We start from the raw sequence: 17,334 nt of genomic DNA on the forward strand, positions 1-17,334 counted from the left end.
ATAGTCATCTATATACACACAGAGAAAGCATAAAAAACGGGCTCTTTACATGTTCCCCTTCCCACCCTACGTTTTGTCCATAAACACGTTCTCCCCTCTAGTTCGTTCCTGCCCAGTGGAGGGGAAACGGGGTGGCCTGTGGAGACCCACCCGGCAGTCGAGGAAAACCCGGCAGCCGGAGCATTCCTCCCCATGCTAGTTCAAATATATACACAATATATATAAATAGATAAATAATCCCAAACTCTGCAATGTGCCAACATCTCTCTCTCTCTCTCTCACGCACACAAGCACACACACAAACATAAGAGAGTCTTCAGAGCAGCAAGTTGATCATGGGAAACAATTGGGAACTGGGGGTCTCTAGGGCAACGGGTTTGGCCAACTCTTCCCCCAACCCCAAATATCACAGCTGGGCCCCCTTAGCCATCGTCTCTCTCGTCAAGCACTCTCCCCCCCCTTCCCTCATCGGCAAAATGGGTTGGGCTCTACGGGAGAGATGTGCTGAGATTGGCATCTGCCGGACCAGGAGATCTTGCGTTCTCCATCACGTTGGCACATTCAAAGCCTTGTGGGGTCCCCTGCCCCCTGTCTTGGTTGTTGGGGCGGGAAAGCGGACCGCGCTCGGTTCAGCAATTCAGTCCGGAAGGTTGTCAGGCGACTGGGTACTGTTTTTGGTTTGAGGGTTTTGTGGGGGGTTTTTGGTGGGGGGGGGGGAAAGAGGAACGACCCCAGATATAATAAAAAAGTTTCCCACCTCCTCCTGGAAACGCATTCCCATGTCTGCCAGGGGAGCTGTGGCTCTCTGTACTTAGGGAAGAGGGCTCAAAAAGCAGAAGGGTGGCACAGCGAGGGGCTCACATTAGAAAACAGAAAATAGCAAAGTCTAACACTTCAAATGAGGTAGGTTCAAGTGCGAATGCTCCTCGCGCAGGGAGGATGGGCGGGGTGGGACAGAGGAAGGGCCTGTTTCCAGCTTCTGCAAGCCGACACCTGCTTTCCGCTGGGAAAAAAGTACTTTTCTCTCTCTCTCTCTCAAAAAAAAGCACGTTATTTACACACACTTTCTCTCCCCCCCTTTTCAAATCTGACATCTAAATGTATACAAAATCCAGAGGGGGGGGGCAGTGGGCTCTGGGAGGTGGATTGTCAAGCTAATGAGTCTCTTTGAAGCCTCTTGTTTACCTTGGTAGATTAGCAAGCAATAGATAGTAGACTTTTAAAAAAAGAAGAAGAAATCTCTCTCGCACACAAAAATTCCTTAAAGAAACACACACACACACAAGGGGGCGGGGAGAGGGAATTACAAATTCTTCCCGGGGATCGAATTGCCATGCTGCAGCCCTGCTTCCCCCAGCTCTGCTAGAAAGAATGCCCCAGTCTCCTCCCAGTATAGTATTTCTGAAGCCCGTTATTTACAGGTGCACGGGGGCGGAAGAAGGCGCTCCCCATTTCGGCCTGGAAAGAATTTATCTTTATTTTTTAAAAAAGCAAAAGAAAAACTAAAAGAAAACCCTGAGTTGCCAGTTTGTCAGTTCCCCGCCCCAGATGGGGCTGCTTAGTGGCTGTTCCTTTCTGCTGGGGAGAAGCAGGTCGCCTTGTCTGGAAGAGGAGGCCGCCGAGCCTGGAAGCCGAAAGCAGCCAGCGTGATGATAATACCATAGCCAAGACTGGCAAGCAGTGGCAGATATGCTGACGACACCCCTCTCTTGCCTTGGGCCCCAGCTGCCCCACCAGCATGTTGGTGGCTTCCAAACACGCCTCGTTTTGCCCCCCCCCCCCCCGGGTGATTTCCCTGCGCCGCAGGAGGGTTAGGAGAGCGGGTACAGCAGCAGCACCTCCTCCTCTCTGTGCAGAGCCTCTTGTGCCGAGCAGTCGGGGTCTCCCCCTTTGCTTTGTCCGAAGAGCCTCCTTGGGGTTTAGTTCATCCATTTCCTGCAGTTCCAGGCTCCACAATGGCACGGGATTTTGTGCTGATCGTCTTCAAAATCAAACTGGTAGTCGTAGGTCAGCTGAGGGAGAGGAGGACATTGGAAGAGAACCGAGGATTAATCCTTGAGGCATCTTTAACGTAAAATATGTCACCGCCATCCATTTGGTTCATTCCCGCGATGGCCACGTTGGTTGCAACAAGTGACTAGAGTTGAACAAAATCTCTACACTGTTTTATCTTCTCATCAAGATGGCAGCAATAATGGGAGGAAGTGGAGTTTGGACTTCCTTTTCATATGACTTCTATGCCTTAGTTAAGGTGGAACTTATTACTATTATTTTTAAAATTTATTTTCCGCCCTTCATCCCAGGGAATAAAATACAAGATAAAAAATAAATAAACCAAAACAAGAAGTGACTAATTAAACCAAAACAATACCCCCCTCCCGATACATTTAAAAGGCTGTAGGATATTGATCAGCCCAAGTTCTGGTTTGTTTTTGCCTGGCGCCTAAAAATATATAATGAAGGCACCAGGCAAAGCTCCCTGGGGAGAGCATTCCACAAACGGGAAGCCACTACAGGAAAGGCCCTTTCTCGTGTTGCCACTCTCCGGACCTCGTGGAGGTGGCAATGAAGGGCCTCAGATGATGAACAGAGAGTCTGGGATGGTTTATATGGAAAGAGGCGGTCCTTGAGGTATTGTGGTCCTTTATAGGTCAAAATCAGCATTTTGAAGTGGGTCCTGAAGCTAATTGGCAGCCAGTGTAATCAGTCCAGGATCAGTGCGATATGCTCAAACCGCCTCGTCCCAGTGAGCAATGTGGCCGCTGATTTTTGCACTGGCTGAAGCTTCCAAACAGTCTTCAGAGGCAGCCCTACGTGTAACTTAGGAAGCTGGGCTGGTGTATCTGTCCAGTATGATACTATTAAGACAGGCCGTGGCACTCCAGCAAATTGTCTTTCCATCACCTGGTGATGCTTTTATAACTGGAGACGCCACGGACTGAACCTTCTCTATGCAAAGCATGTGGCCTATCACTGAGATGTAATCCCTTGCTCAACATTAAAGAACAAAGGGGGGGGGTCTGCCCTACCCAATTGCTCAGGCTGCTTCTGTCAACCTAACAGGAACATTTCCAGCCACGAGCACTAGGATATCTCCGCATCCCTTCACCCAACCAGAAAAGTTGGGGAGATGTACTCTTCCACACAAAAAGCACCATGTGAACGAGGTATGCAATTCTCATCTTACAGATACGGCACCAACACGAAGATCTGCCGGTATCCAGAGTTGAATAGAGGCTTGAATTCATAGTCTAACACACTATTCACCGGACTACACTAATTTCTCAGGCCTGTGCATGCTTGCTAGCCTACACAGCAGCAGGGTTTGGCCTTTTGTAGCTCACGATGCACACACTTGTCGAAGACAGTGAACCAGAGTCAGTCCGATGCTGGCACAGATTAGAAAACGCAAGAATGTGTCTACACAATATGTTTCTGTGGTGAGACCCACGGACTACTCTCTTAGCTTGTGAGCTAAGTGTCCCACGACCACCACGGCAGGGAGATGTAACAGCTACATAAAGGTAAAGGGACCTCTGACCATTAGGTCCAGTCATGGCTGACTCTGGGGTTGTGGTGCTCATCTCGCTTTATTGGCTGAGGGAGCCGGCGTACAGCTTCCGGGTCATGTGGCCAGCATGACTAAGCCGCTTCTGGCGAACCAGAGCAGCGCACGGAAACACCGTTTACCTTCCCGCCGGAGTGGTACCTATTTATCTACTTGCACTTTGATGTGCTTTCGAACTGCTAGGTTGGCAGGAGCAGGGACCGAGCAATGGGACCTCACCCCGTCGCCGGGATTCAAACCGCCGACCTTCTGATCGGCAAGTCCTAGGCTCTGTGGTTTAACCCACAGCGCCACCCACGTCAGGCATGTAAAACGTAAAAGGAAGGCCATGCGGCACACACAGGCATTGAAGGAGAGGCCACCCAAACTGCTTGCCGGTTCCTGCCCCCTCTTTTCAAGCTTAAGTAAGGTGTGCTGGTGTGCAAGGGCAATGCTTTCTATGCATTAACCCAGAAGGAGTTTAGGCAAGTTTCCCAGGTCTCCAAGGCTTGGTCTGAGGGCACATGGTGACATTAAGCAGTTTTGGGTCACTGCTTGGCTGGGAGATCCCTGGGCACGCCACGGCAAGTCCCATGATGGCAGCATCTAATAGCGAATGGACTTGAAGAACGCTCCAAGGACAAAAGCATGGGTGCAGCGTCGGGTTTCCCCACAGGTATTTTCTTCGCCTACACTGGGCCTTGCTCCCCCCCCCCCACCCCTTCCCCCAACCCACCGCAATTCAATTCTCACCTCCTCTCCCTTAGGTATCCGGCGACTCGAGATGATTATGATCTTGTCCTCCTTGTCAAAAGTCACCACCTCAGCCACACAGTTGGGTGCGCAGGAGTGATTGATGTACCTGAGTGGGGGCGGCAGAAGAGGGGGAGATAGGCATCATGCGCCTGGACCCTTAACCCCACAGCACCCTGTGCCACCACCACAGGATTAGGCCCTTTAGGAACCCAACTTCTCATCTGGAATTTGGGGGAGCTGAGCCGGCCAGGATGGCGACAGCACAATTCTATTCTTGATCTTTGAGAGAACTAAGTATTCAGTAGGTGAAAGGAGGGCTGGGAAGCTGTAGCCCTGGCTGAAAAACACCCTACAGAGGAGGTTCTCAACTTTTTTGAGTCCACGGCTCCCTTGATCAACTACATTCTTTCTGCAGCACCCCTGTGGGGCTCAGAAGCCCTTGTGTTAAGCCCTGCTGGCAGAACTGGCGGCCTCTTAACCCTTTTTCAAACACCCTCCCTTGTGGAGTGTTCCCTCAGCCTCCTCTCCTAGGGATTCCTCTGGTCAGCAGCTGCCGCCACTGCCCCTGGTCTCTGAGCTGCTTCCCCGCCCCCCGTCCCAAAGAGAGGTGCCTCCTTACACTGCCCCACAAGCCAAGTTACAGGGAACCAGGCAGAGGGCATTCTCGGTAGTGGCACCCACCCTGCGAAACGCCCTCCCACCAGATGTCAAAGAGAAAAATAACTACCAAACTTTTAGAAGACATCTGAAGGCAGCCCTGTTTAAAGATAAAGGGACCCCTAACCATAAGGTCCAGTCGTGGCTGACTCTGGGGTTGCGGCGCTCATCTCGCTTTATTGGCCGAGGGAGCCGGCGTACAGCTTCCGGGTCATGTGGCCAGCATGACGAAGCCGATTCTGGCGAACCAGAGCAGCGCACGGAAATGCCGTTTACCTTCCCGCTGGAGCGGTACCTATTTATCTACTTGCACTTTGACATGCTTTCGAACTGCTAGGTTGGCAGGAGTATGGACTGAGCAACGGGAGCTCACCCCGTCGCAGGGATTCGAACCGCCGACCTTCTGATTTGCAAGCCCTAGGCTCTGTGGTTTAACCCACAGCGCCACCCGCGTCCCTAGCCCTGTTTAGGGAAGCTTTTAATGTTTAATAGGTTATTGTATTTTAGTGTTTTGTTGGAAGCCTCCTAGAGTGGCTGGGGAAACCCAGCCAGATGGGCCGGGTATAAATAATTAATAATGCTAAATAATAATAATAATAATAATAATTAATAATAATGGCCAGTGACTTGTCTGCCCATTCCCAACAGCAAGGGCTGGTGGACTGGCTGGCTGGGCTCCCATGCCAGCTTGCTTGCTTACTCTCTGAGGCTGCCTCAGTTCCAGGCAACCAGCACCCCTTGGCCAGCCCTAGAGGCACCATTCGCCAGCGGAGCTTGTAGCCAGGGCTGCTGCAACAAACAGCCGTGCAAGCCTTTGGGAGGCAGAGATACGAGAGGACATCAGAGGAAGGAGGGGAGGAAAGAGGGGCAGAGGCCAGTGTTGCCAGCAGCACCCATGACCATCATTCAAGGCTCCTCTCCTATACTGTGGCGGTTTGCATCCCCTCTTAGCCTGCCTGCTTTCTCCCATGTTCCCTAGCCAAGTTCCACAATTTTTCAGCTTTGGGCAAGACACTCTTCTTTCTTCCAAACTAGCTTATCGATCATCAGGTCCTGACAGATTGAGAACTCAATGATAACAAGTTGCTGGTGTGCTGCTTCTTTAAGATCTGCAGAGGGAATAGTGTTCTGCTCAGCCCTGAGGGACTAAAGGATGCTATGGAGAAGGAAGTTGACCCCGGAGACCTCCCCAGGACGGCAGAAAACTGTCCCACCAGCAGCGGAGTTGGGAAAGAGGCGTTTTGGAAGCTGCAAAAAGAAGCTACAATAGAGCTGTCCTTCTGCCTTTCCCCCAGCCAGTAGAGTACAGTGGTGCTTCGCAAGACGAAAACGTCTTGCGCTTTTTTCTTAAAGCCGCTTGAAGAGGCGCAGTTGCGACGGACCGTGCTTCACAAGACGAAAAACATCGCAAGACGAAAAGACTCGCGGAACGAATTCTTTTCGTCTTGCGAGGCACCACTGTATTGGAATACTTTGCCCACCCTTCCCTTTGAAATGATCTTGTTTTAAACAAAATCCAATTGATGTCTGCAACTATTTGGCCCCTCTAAATGTTGCTGAACCACAGCTGCCAGCACCCTCTATTGGATGAAGTCGATGGGAATTGGAGGGCCCAGGTTTCCCATCTGGGAAAAAGCCTCTGTTTAGTTGCCAATGAGTGTATTTTGCTTCGACAGCTAATAACTATGCACGTTTATTCAGAAAACGCTATGAATTGCAGTACGACTTAAATCACTGCCAATGAAAAATCAACCCACCCTGAACATCAAAGTCTGTGATGGGCTAACAAGAGCTTTGGCTTTGGATGCAATGAACTGCCATGGCAGAGCTTCACTCACCTGGCAGGGCCACCTGTCAGTGTGGCATCAATGACGTGCTCATTGTTGATACGGAACATGTAGATCCCTCGGTTCTGGACAAGAGGGGAAAAGGAGAGAGAGAGATTGATTATATTGTGTGTTCAGAAACCAGTGCTTCATGCCTTTGCTCTCAGCTGGGTACAAGCGAATGGTTTTAGCTTGTTTTAGCTTGCTAAGTACAAGCTAATGGTTTATTTTAGCTTGCTGTTGTGCTCTGTATTTCAGCATGTCAAGCGTGTATGTGTGTGTCACATGCTAGGCCATGTACTTTTCAGAGACAAATTTGCCATGTGTTGTTTCACCTCTAACTGTAGCACTGTGATGTGGAAATCTTAAAAAACAAACAAACCAAAAGCCAATGGAAGAAGAGGCTAAATCAGCAACTTCTCTGTCTTGTGCACCTTCAGAATGACCCTGGAAGGTAAGCTGGGACTAGGGATGCTTGAGGAATTTGATAACTGCGAATTCCAGATACGAACTGGCCCTATCTGCACCTCCAAGGCTAAGGTGAAGAAGGTCTGAACTTCAGTTAGCCACTGGTATTCAAAGTTCCTCAACATCACTGTTGTCTCAAAGAATGTATTAGAATACGTACTTCGGGAGAAAATACCGTAAATTTCGCTCTATAACACGCAGATTTTTTGTCCTAAAAAGTAAGGTGAAATGTCTGTGCGTGTTATTGAGCGAATGTGTGGTCCCTGGAGCTGACTTGCCGGAGCGCAGGGACAAAATAGGCAAAAATAAGATCGGGCGGGCGGGCGGAGGGAAGAGGGAAGGCAGAAGCTTTCCTGCATTCTGCCTCAGGGTCTTACTGCCCACCCGCTTCTGTTGCTGCGTTTGCTCAAACTCAACAAAGAGCAGGGAATCCCCTGCCCTCCTGGCAAGCAGAGGGTTAAGGAAAGGATCCCGTCCTTCCTTCTAATTCTTCCCTAGTCACACACACTGCGTGCAGGCTCCAGCCCACCACTTCCTCCTCTCCGTGCTCTAGGGACTCGCAGGCAGCTGAAAAGCATGCAGGTGGGGGAGAGAGAGAGAGGGGGGGGGGAGGGCTGGCTTGGGTGGTGGTGGTGGGGGGAACGACTTTTGCTTTACAATGGTAGGTTTCTCATTTCTTTTCCAAAAGCAGAGAGCCCTGCCCCCAGGCCCCCTCCAAATTACAGCTTCTCCAAGCAATGTACTGCTGGAGGGAGACAGTATGCTTGTTTGGAAGAGAAACCCTACTTCCCTGCTCGTAAGTAACAGCAGGCTGGATTGCAGAGTGAGACATGGAAATCTCTGGATTTATATGCTGTATATCAAATATCTTAATCTATACTTTCTACACGCGGCTGGTAAATCAGAATCTCCTGAGCCAGGAGGATTACAGCATCTCTCCTCTCCCCTTCATTAAAAGCCTCATACTCTTCTTTGAAGAAGTATAACGTGAGAATGTTTTATATATATATATATATATATATATATATATATATATATATATATATATATATGCAGGTTTTGTTGTCTTCGGGTGTCTTCCCGTGTAAGAGTTGGGGTGTCTAGGCGACGTTTCGACGAGGTCTCACTCGTCATCTTCAGGCTGGTGCTTTCGGCTTCTTGTTACTGGAACAGAGCAGGATCTCAGTGTTTGAGTTCCTATAAATACTGTTGAGGGGGTGTGGTGTATAGCCTCCAACGTTCTGGGCAGAGAGGAAGTTCCCAGGTTAGTGTGCCTTTTCTTCTTTTGTTCATTAATTACTTGAGGGATATCTTGAGAGATTTCTTGAGTGATATTCTGAGTACCATTTAGGAGGGTCATTAGGTGTGGATTAGTTGCTAAAGCTTTCGTGTCTTGACCTCTTGAGCTTGTGAAGAGTTTTTTTTTTTTTCTGAGAAGATGGCTGTACTGCACTTAGTTGTGCTCTGGCTTGGCTTCGTGTATAGGGGCGAGCTGTGGTTTTGTGCCCTGTGCCAGCCAGATCTGTGTAGGGATTGCAGGGGGGTGCAGCATCCGGAGGTGCCACTATGGTTTGGCTACTGGATGGTGTCTGTAATTTATCTGTGGAGAGGGTCTTTTCCTCATTGTCTGCTATACACTGATAATTGCTGCCACAATAACGATTGATTGAAAATGGAATTTAGTCTCCCCCCCCCATAGAGAGCTGTTCTTCAAACGTTTAGCCTTAATACAGTGGCTGATGTAATACCCTTCTGCTTCACTAAGCATTTTATATAGGGACATTAAAATTGATTTTCTACATCTTGGCAGATGAAAAAAAGTGTGTTACATGCCCTATTGCCCAAAAGTGTGCAAGCACAGAGCAAAGGTTGCAGTGACAGAGGTGGCCAAAAAAGAAATACTGTAAATAAAAAAGAAATCATACTTCGTATATCCTGTCTGGCTTGGGTGGGGGGTGGGGACTTTTGCTTTCCTTCCCTCCCCATTTAAAACGTGGTGACAAAGCACGGATCCACATGGATCCTCAGGATTTTTGCATTGGGTCACCCCAAATTCACCATCAGATCACATTACATGTCCATGGCTACAGTCTGTACCAAAAAAATCACGCACCCACTGTTGCCTGGGGCTGCAATGGTGCAAAAACGTGGTTACAAAGCATGGATCCACAGGATCTTTGCACTGGGTCACCCCAAATTCACCATCAGATAACATAGCATGTCCATGGCTACAGCCTGCACCAAAAAAATCACGCACCCACTGTTGCCTAGGGTCGCAGTGGTGCAAAAACGTGGTTACAAAGCATGGATCCACATGGATCCTCAGGATTTTTGCATTGGGCTACTCCAAACTCACTGTCAGATCACATGTCTGTGGCCACAGCATGAACCACAAAAATCATACACCCACTGTTTCATTTAGAATATTTTTTTCTTGTTTTCCTCCTCTAAAAACTACGTGCGTGTTATGGTCGGGTGCGTGTTATAGAGCGAAAAATACGGTAAGTTAAGAAATAAGAAACTTGAAGAATAATTTTGTCCTCATTTTTCAAAGATTTTTTTTTAAAAAGCCAATGAACGTGGAAAGGGGACAGAAGTAAAACTGGTGAGTAAAACACATGCAAAAGCAATGTAGATCTGAAATAAGACTGAGCTGTTTATAGTCGCTACCTTCCTCCATTGAACAAATGGAGAAACAATTCAAGAAGAGAACCACCACAAGGCGTGTCCGCGGAAGAAGTCAAGTATTCGCTGGTAGGTAAAAGGTAAAGGACCCCTGGACGATTAAGTCCAGTCAAAGGCAACTATGGGGTTGCGGTGCTCATCTTGCTTTCAGGCCAAGGGAAATGGCGTTTGTCCACAGACAGCTTTCCGGGTCATGTGGCCAGCAACTGGCTCAACAGGACACGGTGACGGAAGTCAGAGCTCACAGAAACGCCGTTTACCTTCCTGCCACAGTGGTACCTATTTATCTACTTGCACTGGTGTACTTTCAAACTGCTAGGTTGGCAGGAGGGGGGACAAAGCAATGGGAGCTCACCCTGTCGCGGGGATTCAAACCACCAACCTTCCAATCAGCAAGCCCAAGAGGCTCAGTGGTTTTGACCACAGCGCCACCCATGGCTGCTATTCCCTGGATACACACAATCCACCCACATAAAGCCCTTCCCTGGATGATGAGACGACACTCTGGGATCATTTCCAACTCTATACAGTGGTACCTCAGGTTAAGAACTTAATTCGTTCCGGAGGTCCGTTCTTAACCTGAAACTGTTCTATACCTGAAGCACCACTTTAGCTAATGGGGCCTCCCGCTGCCGCCGCACAAATTCTGTTCTCATCCTGAGGTAAACTTCTTAACCCGAGGTACTATTTCTGGGTTAGCGGAGTCTGTAACCTGAAATATAACCTGAAGCATCTGTAACCCGAGGTACCACTGTACAGGTCTATGATTCCCAATTCCTTGCTACTGTCAAGGAGCACAGCTCTGGAACAATCCAGAAGGGCATTTAAGCTTCAGTCCCTCTTCCAGTCCCCTCAAGGCAAGAACCCCAGCCACTGGCTAGAGGTTGGGACATTTCCACCCGCATCTCTCTCCACCCAAGGCCTCGCTTCTTCCCCCACCTGCTCCTCGTAGATCTTCTCTCGCCGGTTGGCCACCTCGTTGCGGATGATGGTGCCAATGTACTCAATGACCATCGTGTGCTTCTCTAGATCCTTGGCAGCGTAGAGCCCGAGCCCTTGGATGCGGGAGCGGGCCAGGTAGACGTTGTTCTTCCATTCCGTCTTGAGGCGGCGGTACTGGGAGGACTTGGAGTGCACAAACTGCTTGCTGTACGGCGTGTTGGTTTCGCCCGTGAACGTGCTCTGGTAGGCCTTGGACATGCTGGTGCTGTTCAGAGTGTGGGGCCTTCAAAAGGCATGGGGCAGGGAAGGAGAAAAGAGGTCAACGTCAAACCCACTGCAAAGGAAGCAAGCAGTTGTCCAAAGTCTCAAATCCGAGGCCTTTCACATTACCCCATCCGTTTTTAACTGGATGTCAGGAATCCTTTGCTGTCGCTCGAGGCTCAGGTGGCCTCAGTGGCCCGGAGTGCTTTCCATCAGCTTTGGCTGGCGGCCCAGCTACGCCCCTATCTGGACAGGGATACCCTAACTGCTGCTGTCTATGCTCTGGTAACCTCAAGCCCTCTGCGTTATACGTAGGGCTGTCTCAGAAGACAGTTTGGAAACTTCAGCTGGTGCAGAATTCACCAGAGCAAGACGGTTTGAGCATATCGCACCGATCCTGGTCCGACTGCACTGGCTACCAGTGAGTTTCCGGGCCCAATTCAAAGTGCTGCTTTTGACCTATAAAGCCTTAAATGGCTCAGGACCGCAATACCTCAAGGTCCGCCTCTTTCCATATGAACCTACCTGGGACCCTGAGATCATCTTTTGAGGCCCTTCTGTGTGTGCCTCCTCCTTTAGAGGTCCAGAGAGCGGCAACACAAGGACGGGCCTTCTCTGCAGTGCCCCCCCCCCCCGTGGAATGCTCTCCTCAGGAAAGTTCGCCTGGTGCCTGCATTATACACCTTTAGGTGCCAGGAGAAAACGTTCCTTTTTAACCAGGTTGATCCGATTGACATCCTATGCCCTTTTAAAATGTGGTTTTATTGTGGGAGAAGAAGAGTTTGGATTTGATATCCCGCCTTTCACTCCCTTTAAGGAGTCTCAAAGCGGCTAACATTCTCCTTTCCCTTCCTCCCCCACAACAAACACTCTGTGAGGTGAGTGGGGCTGAGAGACTTCAGAGAAGTGTGACTGGCCCAAGGTCACCCAGCAGCTGCATGTGGAGGAGCGGGGAAGCGAACCCGGTTCCCCAGATTACAAGACTACCGCTCTTAACCACTACACCAAACTTGCTCTGGGGTGTTGTTGCTTTTCTTTTGATTCTGTATTTTACATTTTGATTTTATTCTCTGAACCGCCCTAAGGCCTCTGGGTATAGGTTGGTATATAAATTCAATAATTAATAAATTTATTTAGCTTTGTGCTGCTGTCTCAAGAGAGGCCTGTGTTGTCCACCCAGCAAGTGATGCCTGGGGTCCGTTAGGCTCACCGTTTGTAGTGCGTGAGGATTTTGGGCTCCGACCGGGCGCAGCCAGTGGGGTTGATCATCAGTGGAAGCTCCATGAGTGGGTGGCGCCCATAGCGGAACATGTAGTTCTGGCAGCTCTCAACACCAGGCAGCTGGGAAGAAAAGGGACCCATTTCTCACATCCTCATGTTTCAGGCACAGGCACACCTTCACCACACGGGGCTGACACAGCCCAGTCCACCCCGCCCCGAAAGAAAACCCAAACCCAAACACATTTAAGGGGAAACGAAATTTTAAAAAATTCCCTCCAGTAGCACCTTAGAGGCCAACTAAGTTTGTTACTGGTATGAGCTTTCCTGTGCATGCACACTTCTTCAGATACACTGAAACAGAAGTCACCAGACCCTTATATATAGCGAGAGGGTGGGGAGGGGTATTACTCAGAAGGGTGGTGGGAATAGTTGGCCTCTAAGGTGCTACTGGAAGGATTTTTTTTGGTTTTGTTTCGACTACGGCAGACCAACACGGCTACTTACCTGTAACTAGAACATTTAAGGGGTTCCTAGTGCAAATCTATTCAAATGCATTAAAAAAACCAACCAGTTATATATAAAAGGAGACTACAGCAGCGTTTCCCAAATTTGGGTCTCTGGCTGTTTTCGGACTACAATTCCCATCATCCCTGACAGTTGGTCTTGCTAGGTAGGGATGATGGGAGTCGTAGTCCAAAAGCAGCTTGAGACCCAAGTTTGGGAAACGCTGCTGTACAGCAAGGTCGGCACAACTAATACCAGAGCTGATCGCAGCTTTAGGCTCAAGAGGTGCTGACCAGCAGTTCTGTGGACAGATGTGTAACTTGGCTTAAACCTCCCCCACCCCCCTGGAACCCAACTCATGGGAAGCCCCTTCCCCACCCTACTACCACTGCCACCACCACCAAAACACCAGGGTTCTGGTTCCTCGTGTTTGATACATACAGACTCCGCGATTCGCAGCACAGCATGCACCGTCAAGCCAAAGAGCTCTTCTCCCTTGAGATATTCGGGGAAGAGCCTCAGCATGTCCGCTTCCTTGCGCATCAAGGCCACTGGTTCGATGATTCGGTTCCATACCGCTGTAACCAAAGAAGAGCAAAGAAGGATAATTTTAAAAACCTGCCAGAGAAGATGGGCAACCTCTCTGGTTTGCGGGCAACCCGGGCTGCAAACTTATCAAAACGTCTTGCCTTACTGCAGTCATCTAACCCTGCGACTTCCAAGTGACTTCAAGAAACTATGCAAAATGCAGAATACATGGCAACATCTGGTAACTGATCCTTGTTTGCCGGCAGCCTAAGTTCCTGGGCACTTGGCTAACAGTGGGCCTGCCGCAAGGTTTCTCTGTATTTTCCTCCACCAGCTCTACACCACTTTATGCTGCCCTGGTCTTCTGTTGTAAGATCTTCTGTTGTAAGGTAAGATACGTCAGACAAAAAGCCAATCTGGTCCAACATCCCGCTCTCACAGCAGCCAACCCAAAGGCTGTTGAGAAAGCCTACAAGCAGGAACAGAGTACAACAGCTCCACCTTCCGTTCCTAGAAACTCATATGCCCATGGGAAGCTTCCTTATACTGTGTCAGATCCTTGCTCCATCTAGCTGAGCACGGTCTACCCTGAATTGCAGTGACTTTCCAGGGTTTCAGGCAGGATCCGTTCCCCAGTCCTTCCTGGAGGTGCCAGTGAAGGAAGCCTGGACCTTTAAGCTTGTGCTCCGATACACGGCTCCATTGAATATTAAAAATGAATCATCTTTTAATATGCCATTTTGTAGTGTATTCCGCTTCTGTAGTGTATTCCAGTAGTAGTAGTAGTAGTAGTAGTAGTAGTAGTAGTAGTAGTAGTAATAATAATAATAATAATAATAATAATAATAATAATAATAATTCTTTTATGAAATCAGAGATTGGCTGGGCATTGATGAGTGGGCATCGGGAGAAGGGTGGTTGGACACTGATGGAAGAAGGAATCATTGATCTGGGGGAGAACCTCTCTGGCTCCACTGGCTCCCAGGACCAGAGGAGGACTAAAGAGGGAGGAGCAGAAACATGTTACACACAGGCAAAGTCTCTGCCTGCTTGTGCACAGCTCAAGTGGGGAAGATACATAAGCTGAGGTCCAGGGTGGGGTCTCTCTGTTGTGGCAGCTGCCTCATTGCATGCACACTTAGGATACCTGAGAGACGCAGGGCTGGTGGACATGCCTTTTCCTAACTTGGTGCTTTTGACAATAAAGATCTAATGCCTGACAGCGCTGTGACAGTAAGTTACAGTGCTGCAGGTCAGTGGCGTTTGGGGTGAGGAGGGGCAATTCCCACCTCGCTACATTTCAGGCTGTGAGAGTCTACAGCTGCGTAACACCTCCTTCTCTGGCCAACGTGAAGGTTCTACCTGTAAAAAGCTGGTATTATAAAAGTCTGTTGTGTTTTAGGTTTGACTGCCTGATTTTGGAGTTTGGGTGAAAAATATTTAAGACACAGCCTGTGTGTCACGTGCTACGGATTTATGAGATACAGGATGCAGATGTGGGGGAGAAAAAGCTTATTTCTAAACCTACTTTTTCACCTTGAATTTAACAAGAGAGAGGTCATTTGGACCTCGCTGGATCCTGCGTGTCCTCAAAAATAAAAATTTGGAGATGGCAGTTTTTGCAGATGAAGTATGCTGCTCTGCTTCCTTTTGCCCACTATTCTACCAGTAGTTATTTACACAATGAACTGCTCTCTAGTTTCTAAACCCTGAAGCTTGACAAAGCAGGAAAGATGCATTGCAAGGAGGCTGGCTGGCGGACGCAAAGCCAACACCGTTTGCGCAAAGCATTTCTGGGCAGAGGAAGCGCATCCCCGGTGCACCAGAAGCTCACTTCAGCCCGGCATCCAGAATTCTAGCTATCTTTCCGGAGAAACGGACCTGGCGGTTGCTCTCGACAGCGAGAGGACTGAGCAGACCCCTACCCTGCGGCGAGGAGTCCGTGAAGACCAAGTCCTCCAAGCCCTGCTCCATGACTTGCACCACAAACTCCGGCCGGCCGTTGTTCTCGCAGATGGTGCAGCGGTAGCAGCAGCGCCGGTTGTTGGTGCGCAGGCTCCAGTAGATGCGGGTGGCCTCGTAGCCCACCGGGTAGAGCGCCGTGACGCTGTGGAAGTCGGCCATCTGGTGAGGCAGCAGCTGCCCGATGGCGTGGAAGACGAGGCCCCCCACCCGGAACATGTGGAGGCGCTCGCCCCGCTGGATGATGCTGGCGATCTGCTTGACCTCGTCGCGCTCGATGTAGACGCGCCGGAAGACGGTGAAGGTGCTCAGCTCCTGTTCGCAGGGACCCTTGAGCTTGTGCATGGGGCAGAGCATGGTCTTGTCCTTGAAGAACATGCACTTGGCCCGGATGGCGCAGGCGAAGTGGTAGACGTTGGGGCAGCGGATGCGGTTGCAGCTGTTGGTGGCGCCCGTCTTCTGGCAGAGGGTGCACTTGGTGAGCAGGCCCCGGTGCAGCGCCACCTCCACGTTGATGAGTGCCCCGCCCTGGGTCTCGTACACCTCCGTGGACCACAGGGCGCAGTTGAGGTGCACCCAGAGGTCTAGGTCCAGGTTGAGCAGGCGCGCCGGCCCGTCGGTGGCGCCATCGCCCTCCTCGTGGCAGAAGCAGCACTTCCGCAAGTCCCGGGGCACTTTGTCGGGGCGCAGGGTGGCGGCCAGGCGCTCGACGAAGTCCGCGATCTCCCGGTCCCCGTCCCGCTTGGCGCCGCCCTTCTGGATGGTGATGAGGAAGCGCAGCCGTTTCCAGCGCACCCCCTTCCACTTCTTCAGGCGTGGCTTGTTCTCCTCGCCGTCTTCCAGGGACCGCGAGCGGGGCTTGGCTTTGGGCGGGGACTGGGGGGCTTCCTCCTTGGGGGAGGAGGGCAGGGGCGGCGGAGGGGACGGAGCGGGCAAGGGCGGCGCTTCGGGCTCGGGGACCGGCTCGGGGACCCTGGGGGGGCTGGGCGGGGAGGGCGCAAATGGGGAGAGGGGCGGAGAGGGTTCCTCGGGAAGGGTCAGCAGCTGCCGCACATCTAGGTTGGCAACGTTGTTGATGTAGCAGTGCTGGGCGGCCTTTTCCGGGGTGGGACTCTCCTGGAAGAGAGAAAGGAAAAAGCATTTTGAGAGGCGGTGGTCTCAGGCTGCAAACCAGTAGGCCTGTGTTGTGCCAAATGCAAGGTGGTTCTTTTAAAATGAGATTCAGAAGTACAGCCGTACCTTGGAAGTCGAACTGACTTCCAAAGTGTTCAAAAACCAAAGCGTGGCTTCCGATTGGCTGCAGGAAGCTCTCACAGCCAATCGGAAGCTGCGGAAGCCCCATCGGACGTTCGGCTTCCAAAAGAACGTTCAAAAACCAGAACACTCACTTCTGGGTTTCGATCGTTTGGGAGCCAAAGCATTCGAGAATTAGGCTGTTCGAAAACCAAGGTACGACTGTAATACAAAACACAAGTGAGAAGATTAAAGATTTTATTCTAAGCAGCAAGCAATATATACACACCAAGCAAGCGCTTCAATCTGCCATTTGGAAGCCCTCAAGAAGCGGCGAAGTGACTCCCCCAGGTAGCCTCAGTTTGCACCGCCCCACAAGCCTCTCTCTAAAACTCTGCCCACAACCATCCGATTTATAGATAGCTAGCCTGTGTGGCTTGCCCAACTGGCTAAAAAGGTAAAGATAAAGGTACCCCTTACCATTAGGTCCAGTTGCGGACGACTCTGGGGTTGTGTGCTCATCTCCCTTTATGGCCGAGGGAGCCGGCGTACAGCTTCCAGGTCATGTGGCCAGCATGACTAAGCCGCTTCTGGTGAACCAGAGCAGCGCACGGAAACGCCATTTACCTTCCCGCCAGAGCGGTACCTATTTATCTACTTGCACTTTGATGTGCTTCTGAACTGCTAGGTTGGCAGGAGCAGGGACCGAGCAACAGGAGCTCACCCCGTTGCGGGGATTCGAAC

At 50.4% G+C, this 17,334-nt stretch overlaps 1 protein-coding gene across 13 annotated transcripts in view; it reads right to left on the reverse strand.

Annotated features, from left to right (window-relative positions):
- Nucleotides 1-707: 707 nt before the first annotated feature.
- Nucleotides 708-17,334, reverse strand: part of KMT2D (lysine methyltransferase 2D) — a 112,611-nt gene continuing 95,984 nt past the window's right edge. For all 13 annotated transcript variants that reach the window (XM_081181188.1, XM_081181195.1, XM_081181199.1 and 10 more), the window contains 7 exons: nucleotides 15,321-16,473; nucleotides 13,309-13,445; nucleotides 12,353-12,483; nucleotides 10,879-11,164; nucleotides 6,799-6,872; nucleotides 4,301-4,409; nucleotides 708-2,012 (listed from right to left, as the gene is read on the reverse strand). In XM_081181188.1, coding sequence (XP_081037314.1) covers nucleotides 1,920-2,012; nucleotides 4,301-4,409; nucleotides 6,799-6,872; nucleotides 10,879-11,164; nucleotides 12,353-12,483; nucleotides 13,309-13,445; nucleotides 15,321-16,473 — 1,983 coding nt within the window. In that variant the 3' untranslated portion in view covers nucleotides 708-1,919. The remainder of the gene's footprint in view (nucleotides 2,013-4,300; nucleotides 4,410-6,798; nucleotides 6,873-10,878; nucleotides 11,165-12,352; nucleotides 12,484-13,308; nucleotides 13,446-15,320; nucleotides 16,474-17,334) is intronic.

The sequence above is a fragment of the Podarcis bocagei genome (assembly GCF_964188305.1).
Source record: "Podarcis bocagei genome assembly, chromosome: 2".
Lineage (NCBI taxonomy): Eukaryota > Metazoa > Chordata > Lepidosauria > Squamata > Lacertidae > Podarcis > Podarcis bocagei.